General features: G+C 33.8%; 1 protein-coding gene across 2 annotated transcripts in view; it reads left to right on the top strand.

Moving 5' to 3' along the window:
* The first annotated feature begins 2911 nt into the window (after nt 1-2911).
* The window catches only part of LOC111052460 (sodium/potassium/calcium exchanger 4), a 39746-nt gene continuing 29952 nt past the window's right edge, over nt 2912-12705 (top strand). Inside the window, exon 1 of one of the 2 annotated variants that reach the window (XM_039424996.1) lies at nt 2912-3064. In XM_039424996.1, the coding sequence (XP_039280930.1) occupies nt 2977-3064 (88 nt within the window). In that variant the 5' untranslated portion in view covers nt 2912-2976. The remainder of the gene's footprint in view (nt 3065-12705) is intronic. The other variant, XM_039424997.1, reaches the window with a different exon arrangement.

The raw sequence follows: 12705 nt of genomic DNA, 5'->3' as shown, positions 1-12705 counted from the left end.
GGTCCAGACTAAATGTCTGGCTAAACGGATATGGCGAGCGAAGCGAGCCTGACTGCTAGTAATATAATATTCCCAGGAATAGCTCTGATTGAAGTAGCAGTGCCCAATCAATTTTTCCGCGATAAATGCCAACTTGGTGCCAACCAAACAAAGTCAACTCAACTTAATGCCAACCTGACAAAATCAATAATTTAGTTACCAGTTAACAACTGTTTCAAAGAGGTACTCTCTCTAGATTATAGTTCTATATTAACATATGGTATGGACATTTTTCAATTATAATTAAGAGAATAAGAAGAATATACATGCTAAAAGACGAACTTTAAATCCTTAAAAACCACCCTTAGAGTTAAAATATTGCCAAAAGATTTCTTAGTGCGCCTCTAAAGGGCCAACTGAACATACTGAACGTTTTTGGTCCGGTAGATTTTTAGTTTTGCGAGTGAGTGAGTGAGTCAGTCAGTCAGTGAGTGAGTGCCATTTCGCTTTTATATATATAATAGATAATAAAATAAACAACAAAAAGTATAAAATAAGGAACCCGTGACTGTGTCTTCAATTTTAAATTTAAAACTAAATACGTTTAGATACATAAGGCGGAAGATAACAATTTTATTGTTGATATATTTACGATACATCACTGTTTGTGGTATTGTTATGCACCGAAATAATATATACCAGCACTATGATTCTCATCTTATGTGTTCACATGTAATTAGTTTAAAATTGAAAAATATGAATTCAAATAGGATGTAACAAGCTTTAATAGTGTTATAGTATTAACAACAGTTTAACACATTCAAAAATCAGACCACAGTAGCACTACAGAACTGAGACACTGCTGCCGCTCGGCTGTAGCACGGATATGTGTGTTCTCCTACCATCATCACCGTGTCACGGACGTAGCTTGGCCATACCTCGGCACGGGCTCGGTGCGGTTATATGTGTCCCGAGCTTTATTCGTTAGATTGATTTTCTGAGCATGCAATCTCGGCCTATGACTAAAGTTGATAAAATTCGGAAAAATAATAGATGCAGAATTGAAATTGAAATTTAGTTGAAAAGAGGAGGATGAAGTTGGAGAAGGAGAATAAAGTTGGAAGCAAAATGATAGAAATGGTTCACGTCATTTATTTGGTGGATATTTATTTATTCATTTATCAGATATTGGTGGAAAAGAGTAGGTTGAGATTGGAAAGAGATGAATAGAGTGAATAAAGTTGACAGTAGAATTATAAAATGCCTTCACGTCAATCATTTGGTGGATATCATGCGGATATGTTGTTCCAAAACGACTGTGAGTTTAATAGATTTCTATAAAAAAACCGATAATGAAGTGTATGAATATTATGGATATATATCATTATTATTTGCTATGAGAGTGATATATTATGCTATAATAATGAAGATAATGGAGAGGTAGGACTCATGGTATTTGAAATTGATTTAACATATGTGTAAGCTCTCTATATCGATAATGGAAAGGCATAACTTACTGAGGAGGACCTCTATATTTATATCAACAATAGTAACCTTATATTTTTTCATCAACTCCATCTTTCCAGTTCTTCAAATGTTTGCCGTGCTACCAATTTCTCCTAAATAGGTTGTATAGCATTTTTCACCTATTAACCTAAGGAAAGTTATCGGCTCCAAAGTGGTAGATTCTTGATAAACTATGAATGGATCTATCGCCTATGAATGAGAAATCCAATTTTCAGAGCAAACCAACTTATAATCTTCAGAAGAATTTTGGCAATATACAACACAAATCTAAAAAAAAAATAATACCTTACACACTTAAACATCCTAGCATCATTACAAGCTAAAATACTTATACAGTTTATATAGTTGAAAACAATGGCTATAGGCTTGTAAACACACGAAACAATTATAGACAAAATTAGAACACTATAAACTGTTCAAAACTCAATTTAAAACATTAAAATTTTCAATTAAACAGAAAAATATTCAGAGAGCACAAAACACTTTTCAGTAGCCAGCCACCATTTTTTAGAGAAGAAGGAAAAGCACAAAGTACAGAGCAAAGCCTTGTAGACACACCTCAAACCAGTGACGACTTCATGAACACGTCACCAAAAAATTATAAATTACAAGTTTAGAATTACATTTTACATTTGTTCTCAATAAAACTTTATTTCGAAACTGTTATTTTAAATTTATATATCCTCTATATTATCTGTTAATTCTGTTAACTCTGTTTCGGTGATACCATGGAATATGCAACACAATTATTTACGATAAATTCTCAGTTAAAAAGTTGTCCGTATATCGATTACTCTGATATTTACTATCAAGTTTTATAGATCTCGAATTGAAGATTCGATTTTAATCGAGAAAAAATGTGATATTACATGTTATTGTAAAATTCATCTATGTTAATAAATCTTTCCATTCATAATCTATTGATTCATTCAATAATTCATCTCCTTGAATATTTCTGGATAGATCCATTCATCTCATACATTAATTCGTCTGAGAATAAGAGAAAATCAGCTATTTTGTTTTACCGATTGCACTTATCAGAGTAGATTAATCGATTTGGGTATATTTATTTACGTGAGTATACCTGAATACAAACTCAGATACTTAGTTGCATTTATCTGAGCAGACTTCCTCATTTGAGTATCTGGTTGGTGAGTCTAGATTCTACTTTCAACCGGCCAACATCCGAGTCCCTTCCACTTTAACAATAACTTCAAGTACCCCAATGTCAAGGACAAGATTGTACACCTCATTGAACAGCAAGTAGTGTAACACTGACAATACGCGAAATTGATAGCAACAACACAACATACACCGTGCAACGGAAATTCAAAAACGCCAAAGAGACGGTTTGCGAGGTGATTGGTTGGATTGTGAGGGTGGGAGCGGTGGTGGGGAGGGGGCTCTCAAGAGACAAGGCAGTCTGTGTTGTGAGAAGTGAGTGATTCAGACTTCAGTCACCCGCAGAACATGCATTTGGTTGGATGCGGTGTTCCGCTCCTCGGTTTAATTGTGTCGGTGTGCTTTATCGTCTCTTCTTCGGCTGATATCGACTCAGGTAGGGCATCTCTTGACATTTATACAATAGTTGTTTTTAAGCTTTCATCAGTTTTCATATATCATGAACCAGTTTCCTCATTCATAATCTCCTAGTTTTACAAGTTTACCCTTGGTCAGGACCTCACACTGTTTATCCCAGTAGTTGAAGTATCCCTTGTTATCAGTTCTCTTCCAGAACCAACCTTAGGAGTATATGAAATTTCCATTTGTTGAACAGCAGGTAAAAATCTACTTTAAATCTATATCGTACACCCTGGCACATATTTAAAAATGTACTAGAAATCTACACCCTGGCACACTAAACATGAAAATTTTGCACTTCAGCGGTTTACAAACACTAGCTGTAACTAGAACACTTACATTCAGCTATACCTGAATGTTAAGAGCAGATTGGCATAGAAATTGAACATTTCATTTCATTTATTTCATTTCATTCATTCATAGACAATATATACAATAAAGGCAAAAACAACAGGCATTCGCCCAAAACTGCTTTAAACCTTAATTTGGAATACACAGTCAATACGATAGCTTATAAACTTGAATTTTATCGTAAGAAAAAAATCTAAATCACTGAAGATTCAAGTGAGACAAATTGAATATGATAGATTTTAAAAATCAAATATCTTAAACTTAATGATCGAATGATTTTATGTTGAAGAAAATTTACCGTTACCCTTTCAATGTTCTAGAGCCTTTAGCTGCTATTCCAGGCAAACCATAGTTCATCTGTTGTTATAATTTTTTCTTGTATTTATTAGTTTATCAGAACTGATATTCAAACCGATTGTTTTCATTGAGTTTTATTCTCATCGCATGTCTCTTTACACTCTGATTCAATCATAGTGAATGAATTGAGCTGGTAGTTGAGGTTTAATTCAAAGTTTGAATATAAAATATGGCTAGCTGAACTCTCACTTCATACTCTTGGGAAAATAGAAGCAATCTCTCAATTTTGGGGCTGATTAGCTTCTAAAAGGATATCAGCAATTGAATAGATAAGCCAAGAAACAGCCATCTATATCGAACTGATAGAATTTGTTTGATGATTGAATGGTTGTAGAAATTGTTAATGTTACTAAGCTTGCTAAGTTCTCTGATAGTTTCCACTAGTAATAGTTATCTCTGAACAATAACTATGAATCACTACCATCTATATATAAAAGCGAAATTCCAAATGGCCATCTATATATAACAGTGAGAAGTGTAAATTTAAAGTATTGTGCTCACCATAACCTTAGTGTCCGGTTTCCCATCAGGGAACTTTGGACTATATACGGCGAGTTGGAACCACCCTTGGGTCTCCCCACCATTCAAAGCCATAGGCCTTCGCTAATAATAATAATAGCGAAATGGCACTCACTGACTGACTGACTCACTCACTCGCAGAACTAAAAATCTACCGGACCAAAAACGTTCAAATCTGGTAGGTATGTTCAGTTGGCCCTTTAGAGGCGCACTAAGAACGGATTTGGAAAAATTTCCAAAGATACGCCCAAAATCTGCGTTTTCTCAGCTTTATCGAGAACAAATGAACAGAAAATTTTCAAATTTAGTACAGAAGCTCAGCTAAGGTGTAATAATGTTGTGTTAGAAGGAATTCTCAATAACGTCAAAGATACGCCCAAAATTAGCGGTTTTTTACGTTTTCTCAGTTCTTTGATCAATTAATAGACAGAAAATGTTCAAATTTGGTACAGAGGTTTAGCTTGGGTCTAAAAATGTTGTGATGAGGTGACTAATATTTCATCAAAGATACGCCCATAATCAGCGATTTTCCAACGTTTTCTCAGCTGCGTTTTCTTAGTACTTTGACTTTCTGATGGAATGAAGCATGCTCAAATGAAAAATGTAGGCGAGCGAGCCTGTTGATATTATTTTTGGACGATCCAGTCGGGGGTCCAGGGGGGCGGAGCCCCCTGGCTTGACGGATATGGCGAGCGAAGCGAGCCTGACGGCTAGTATATATATTTATTTATTTATTGATTGATTCATACGATAAGTACATCATCAAAATGATAGGGAGAGAAAAAATAGGGTAACCTTGTGCTATTCCTCTCCCAAATTTAGATAAAGTTACACATAGCCCGAAATAGGACTCTCAATTTCATGAGAATCCTATCACATCTACGATGTGACAATCATCTCATCTAATAATTTCAATTGTCATCATACTTTTGTAGGACATTTGAACCTAGTAGTAAAATACTCAAGTAAATACCTCATTAGCCTCAACATACTGTAAATATAAATAGGGTCCTTCGTAAAAAATGGAAACTTTTGTATCAGGTCTAACATAAGTTTGCAAATTGAAATGGTGGATAGTATCAACATTCAACAACATACCTTACTCAAACATACTAGAGAGGTATGAAAAGAGAACATAAACCTCATACTAAGTATTGCAATTTTATAGAAGACTGAGAAAAGTCAACGTAAGATCTATATTGATAACAAAAGTTTATCCACATTGTTTCTGAAGTGCTTGTATTTCACATAAGGCTGGAAAAAGTCAACGATAGATTTATTGGTTACAAAATCATACAACAAGGCTGATAATCTATCGCTATAAAGAATCTCGTGTTAAATTATGGGAAAGACCCAAAAAAGTATCTCATTCCAGATCCATTCACACATTGAAAAATTGAGATACTGTAATTTTGAAATATGTAATTAACATTGTTGCAAAAGTTGTAGAACCGGTTGGCAACTCAGTTGAATTGTTTCGGAATTTTTAGTAGTTTTATTATTTCAGATCTATATTCTTAAAGCTATTATTGTTTAGGATCTATTTGAAGGGATCTTGGAAAAGAATGAACAATTATTCAGTTCTTAATATTCTACATGCATTTCATTACTGGAAAGAATCAATTATTTTATTTGATTATTCTAATGGTAGGCTACATAATATTACGTCCTACATCTCAAGCTGTAACACCTCAAACTAGAAAACGTTTAATTCATTCACTGCCCAATAATATTGTATTGACCTTCAGAATACATGCTTTTTACTAATAATTCTTCTCAACACGAAATCAAATTCCTCAATGTGTTTTTCCGCCTTTTATGTGTTTATTATCTTCAATTTTTGAAGGCTCGTCTAATTTCAAAATGTGATCGAGTGACGAAAAATTTCATAGTCATGAATTTTTGAAGGATGCAAGCATACATTGAGAAAATGGAAACTTGACTGCAATGCGGTTAATAATTTTCTTGAATTTCCCTTCAAACTTCAAGATTGAGGATTACCACTAGCACCACTCATGAAATAGTACTCCAATTGAAGATCCATATCTATCACGTGATTCATTAATCTCAATATTATTCACATTCATCTCATCAACAGTATTAAGATTAATCTTATTTTCAAATAAACCACCTTTGAGAGATCATAAAACATCGATAAGTTAGTACTTATTCTTTTAATTGCATTGATGCACTCCGTTATGAAAATAGATGATCGACATTTCCACCAATAATTTCTAAATGTGTTTGATATTCCTCTAAATTTTCTTAGAAGTCAAAATAAATTAATGAAATGATTATGAGATATCATATTATTTGAACTATTCATCGACTGATATAGATTTAAGATAGACCAATGAGATCGGACTAATTTATTTTGCAGCTCAACATGCCTATGAATGAGCATAACTATAGTGTGGTCCACGTTATAATGGCAGTGGATAAAGATAGAAGAATAGCGATGCCAATTCCCTGCATTAATTAATTATATTTCTACACCGTCAAAAACATAATTGTCATCGTTGTGAACCTAGAAAAGGATAGTATCACCGGCTTTGTCGAATGATAGACAAGGATAGCAAAACCGAAGTTGATCAAATACTGTCATTATAACGTGGACCGCACTATAGTTAATTTAACTGTGAAGTGACGAACATTGAACATTCATTCTGTAAAATTTGTTTCGAGAAACATGTTTCGTTCTATTCTGTTTTGACTCATGCACAGACCACAGAGTAGCCCTCAATTCTGAGTTGCACCGATCAGGATTCAATAATTTTGAGGCTGCTGTCATTACTATATGAAATAGAGTTGATCTGGAATCAGAAACAGAGCTGATTCCACTTGGTTGAACCTTTGAATAAGATACAGTATAAGAATAGAGAAATGTGATTATCATGTTCCATATATGGTGCACCCTTGCATGAATAAGATTAGATTATTAATAAGCATGTTATGGTAATTGCAATAGATGATACAACTTCTTAATTGATTTTACTCAATGATTTGCATCAAGAGTACCCAGTTGTTTCATTTGTACCAATTCATTTACTCCTGAGGAATTTATAACCATTATTGAGGGGCCGACACTGCTTGAAATAAAAATGAAGGTTAAAAGTGTTTTCCTCGTGAGTTCAAAACTTCGAGCAAAAATTTTTGATTTTTGTATCTCAGATTTTTTCTCCGCTGCTCTATTTGATTTTAAATTATTCATATATAATTTTAGTTTGTAATTTACAAGTGGTTTATTTATTGTTTTGAATATTAATTGTTATAAGATTTTATAACCTACTATTAGATTAAAATAAGCTTTCATTCATCCAATTTCCCGTATGAATAAAATTTGTACCACAAAATCAGATTTCTCCCTCTTTTCCCATCAGAGTCATATTAAAGAAAGTTTAACTTTCGGAATAAGATAAATTTGGTGATGAAATATGTTGTAGTTGTCGACGTATTTATGAAAGATTCATAAGAATCAACTCATGTAATGTCAAAATTTTGATGATTGAATTTCAATCAACAGCAAACTGAGATATAAAATAGAAGACATTCATATTTGAATCCACTGATATTCAGCTTTATGTCAATAGCCAATGCATTTTCTAGGTTAACGATAAGAACCGTTCGATAGGCCGCTTAATTATTTGACTTGTTAGTGTGTAGCCTAACATAGTTGAATGATGATACTCAACTCAACCACCTCGTTCTCTAGATCGTTTCGAACAGTCGAAATATGAAATCGATTACCATAATGACAATAGTTTGGTACGGCATTTTGTCTCACACGTAACAGTTCAATATGATGCTTTATTATAGTCATTGGAGATTGAGATTAGAGTCTGTATCAAGTAGGTTTCGAACTGTGCTGTATAAAATATTAGAGAAAATGTATTTTGCTCTCTAATCTGATAATTTGTTTAGCTAGTGTCTTTTAAGAATATTTTGTGGTAGAGTAGATATATTTTCTTGATTGGTGGTAGAAGAGCCCTTCGCCCAAGGAAAATTCAACGGAAAGCGGAAAAATTATGACAGAAATCATGAGAAATTATGTGCTTTCATGCAAGCTCATGAAAGTTTTCGAGATGATAAAAATTTGGCATGCGGTTGATGAAAGGGGCAGCTGCAATCAGAGTAGAAAAATATATTTAAAGGTTTTTATCCAAAATATCGCGAAGATCACAAATTATTTTGTTAGTTTGAACAGTGTTTAAATACTTATTTTTTGCACATCTGATGAGTATCTACTACTAACGTGTGATATCTCTACTAACGTGTATTCAACGGTACCTTAATATATAGAGAGTAAAATAGAATCGCTGCTTCTATTTTAACCTAGTAAGGGGAAGTTATGGATATAGGAAACATTTATATTATAAAGAAATAGAGAATTCTACTTCTATAAGATCATACCTTGTATTTTTGAACAATTATTTCTCAGTAATCTTTCATTTAAAGTAATAAAAATGACATTGAACATCCAAACAATTAGTTGCAATAAAATTTTGAAGATGAAAAAATTCCACAGCCTATTCAGGTAATTTATGAAGTTGGAGAAGCTCAGAGGTAATTCTTGCCGTCCAAAAATACAATAAAGATGTGATCTTGGTTTTTAATGAGTCATATCAACGTATAGTTGAAAGATAAACTGCATGTGTACTTCATGTTATCAATATCGAATTTGAAGTGGATGATTCCTTGAAGTAGACAGCTCTGCTCTTGAAAGCAGAATATCATCAATCTAAACAAGTTCAAGTAGAATTTTATACATGAGAACAATCTGCAGTTACCAGAAGGATTATTCCAATAAATATTATCGACATTATAGAAACAGGTCATGCTCCATTGCTTTAATACTTTTAGTAATACATTGCTTCTCAACTGAATACTTATTACATGATTGAGATTAGAGGATTATCATTGAAAAAATTGTCTTGTTGAAAATCAACTTCTTCGAATTACTTTTGTTCTTGTGTCTAGAAATTGCATCCAGTTCATTATTCTAATGATCGTATTCGATCGGTTCTTGATGATATAGAACGTATCAGACACAATAATTGACAGGCTTAAGAAATAATCAAACTCAGAAAGCGAATTAACAAAACTGAAATATATTACGATAAAATACAAGGTGCGGCAGAAAGGATGAACGGTTTTCAAAGATGTAATATGTCGTTACCTATGCATAATAAAAACATTTATTCACATAACAATATTCACATTATCTTACAATTTTATAAAATTAATGTTTGAAAACAATATCTGACAGGTGACAGCCGTTTTCAGCGATGCACTTTACAAGCCGCTCTCGGAAGTTGGTTTGTACTCTTCCTAATATTGCCCTGCCAATTTTTTCGACTTCCTCACAAATTGCTCCCTTTAGTTTTTGAAGTGTACGTGGTTTATGCTGGTAAACACGTGACTTCAGGAAACCCCACAAGAAGTAGTCGCACATGGACAGTCTGGAGAACGAGGAGGCCAATCAATGTCACAAACCGAAAATGATGCGACCACGGAAAACAGCCCGAATTGCTTCCATTGAATTTCTTGCTGAGTGAGCTGTCGCCCCGTCCTTCTGAAATCATACTTGCCGGATAGGAATACGTTTCCTTCTATTCGGTAAGGAGAATTCAGTGAACATCTGTATATAACGTTCTGAGGTTACAGTTACAGTGGTCCCGTTGTCGTCTTCAAAAAAGTATGGACCAATAACAACTGTACTGCTCACAGCACACCAAACTGTCCACCTTGGGACTGTGTAATGGTCTCTCATGCATTAATTTTGGATTTTCATCTGAATAATAACGATAGTTCTGCTGATTAACGGTACCATTCAAATGAAAATGTGCTTCATCTGATGAAAAATGATGTTTCCATTTTGGTCAAGTAAGGCCAACGAGCAAAATTCAGCCGCTTTACATAATCGCCAGGATTCAATTGTTGTGCCATAGCCATCTTGTAGGGATAAAATCCTAGATATTTATGTAAAATACGCCTTACTGACCGATCACTGATGTTCAGTTCAGGAGAATTTCTCCTAGCAGATCGATTATGACTACGGAGTATGGCTTGCCGAACTCTTACCACATTTTGTGGAGTGCGTACAGTGCGATGAGCACTGGTGTTCCTTTATTCATTACTGTTCCTACTGAACGAAATGATTTTACCCAACGTAAAATGGTGTTACGAGTGGGTACATTGTCATTTCTCGCAAGATTGAAATGATGACGAAACTCACGCTGAACTGTAATGATACTCTCATTATTACGCACAAAACTGTCGTAAGTAAACACACGATGTTGCACATTCCACGAATCCATGATGCCGACTAAACAATGGCTGAAAATGGTATGATCTACCGAACACATGTTCACTTCAGCTGGCCCAATCCAACTACCCAGATCAGAATACTATCTGTTCTAAAAACATCCATCCTTCCTGCCGCACCCAGTATGTAATCATACAGTGCAGGTTCAGAATTTGATTTACAGGTTGATAATAATTTAGCATTAACAAAGGGAGTTAAAAATGTTCTTGTGCTTGCATGATACCATGCGTGATTCGACAGAATTTTACAATTGATAAAATTGAACAGTTTTGAAAAAATAGTGAAAAAATGAATTATAAAAAATATTTTTTAAAATGCTCGGGGTCGTGGTTCAGGCAGCGGAGGATAGTCAATCAACTACAAATTCTTATAAATTTAATATAAATAAATTCTAGGCTCTTAAATGCTAAAGCGCTTGTCGGCGTGGCCAATAGTTTAACGAAGAAAAAATTTATGTTTTTCTGCACTGAAATATTTTCGAAGCGTAGATTGGGGCCCCTTTTAAAACTTATAACTCACGTGAATTTCCTTGGCGGTCGTGGTTTTCTTCTTTAGATCAAAAATCGTTTTGATCGGCAGCAATCCAGGCTTCGGTTTTCAGCACGTGGGGAATTTTAATTTAAATATCTCCTTCACCGAATTAATTAAGGGATAATTTACTTTAAACTTTTAAATTTATCGATTGATGAAAACAGAATTTACAAATAACAAATAATTGGCCTAAAATATCGCTCACAAATAGAACATTTAAAATCGAACAAGAAATTTTCACAAATAGGTCTTTGGTAACTATAAAAAGAGATCTGCACGGTGAGGATTTCAAAAGGGAAGTGCTGTCTTTTCTCTAAGCTTCTAGGCTAGACCTTGCTTCTCAGAATCTCGATGTAATAATTTGCATAAAAATTTGCCATTGGTAGAACGCTTGTGACGTAAACATGACGTCAGTGGCAAGCAGTAGAATACAATTCCTTTAATTACAATAATTTGGTACGGCATTTTGTCTCACACGTAACAGTTCAATATGATGCTTTATTATAGTCATTGGAGATTGAGATTGGAGTCTCTATCAAGTAGGTTTCGAACTGTGCTGTATATACGAGTAATATTGAAGAAAATGTATTTTGCTCTCTAATCTGATAATTTGTTTAGCTAGTGTCTTTTATGAATATTTCGTGATAGAGTAGATATATTTTCTTGATTGGTGGTAGAAGAGCCCTTCGCCCTAGGGAAATTCAACGGAAAGCGGAAAAATTATGACAAAAATCATGAGAAATATTATGAACTTTCTTGCAAGCTTATGAAAGTTTTTTAAATGATCAAAAAGTTTGCATGCGATTGGTGAAAGGGGCAGCTGCAATCAGAGTAGAAAAATATATTAAAAGGTTTTCATTCAAAGTATCGCGTGAATCACAAATGATTTTGTTAGTTTGAACAGTGTTTAAATACTTATTTTTCTGCACATCTTCTGATGAGTAGCTACTAACGTGTACTCAACGGTACCTTAATATACAGAGAGTAGAATAGAATCGCTGCTTTTATTTTGACCTAGTAAGGGGAAGAGCTATGGATATAGGAAAAATATACATTTTAAAGAAATAGAAAATTCTACTTCTATAAGATCATTACTCTTGTATTTTTGAACAATCATTCCTCAGTAATCTTTCATTTAAAGTAATAAAAATGACATTGAACATCCATACAATTGGTTGCAATAAAATTTTTGAAGATGAAAAAATTCCACAGCCTATTCAGGTAATTTATGAAGTTGGAGAAGCTCAGAGGTAATTCTTGCCGTCCAAAAATACAATAAAGATGTGATCTTGGTTTTTAATGAGTCATATCAACGTATAGTTGAAAGATAAACTGCATGTGTACTTCATGTTATCAATATCGAATTTGAAGTGGATGATTCCTTGAAGTAGACAGCTCTGCTCTTGAAAGCAGAATATCATCAATCTAAACAAGTTCAAGTAGAATTTTATACATGAGAACAATCTGCAGTTACCAGAAGGATTATTCCAATAAATATTATCGACATTATAGAAACAGGTCATGCTCCATTGCTT

This window comes from Nilaparvata lugens, chromosome 3 (assembly GCF_014356525.2).
Source record: "Nilaparvata lugens isolate BPH chromosome 3, ASM1435652v1, whole genome shotgun sequence".
Classification (NCBI taxonomy): domain Eukaryota; kingdom Metazoa; phylum Arthropoda; class Insecta; order Hemiptera; family Delphacidae; genus Nilaparvata; species Nilaparvata lugens.
Note: the sequence above shows the minus strand (reverse complement) of the source record. Positions and strands in the feature narration are given on the sequence as shown.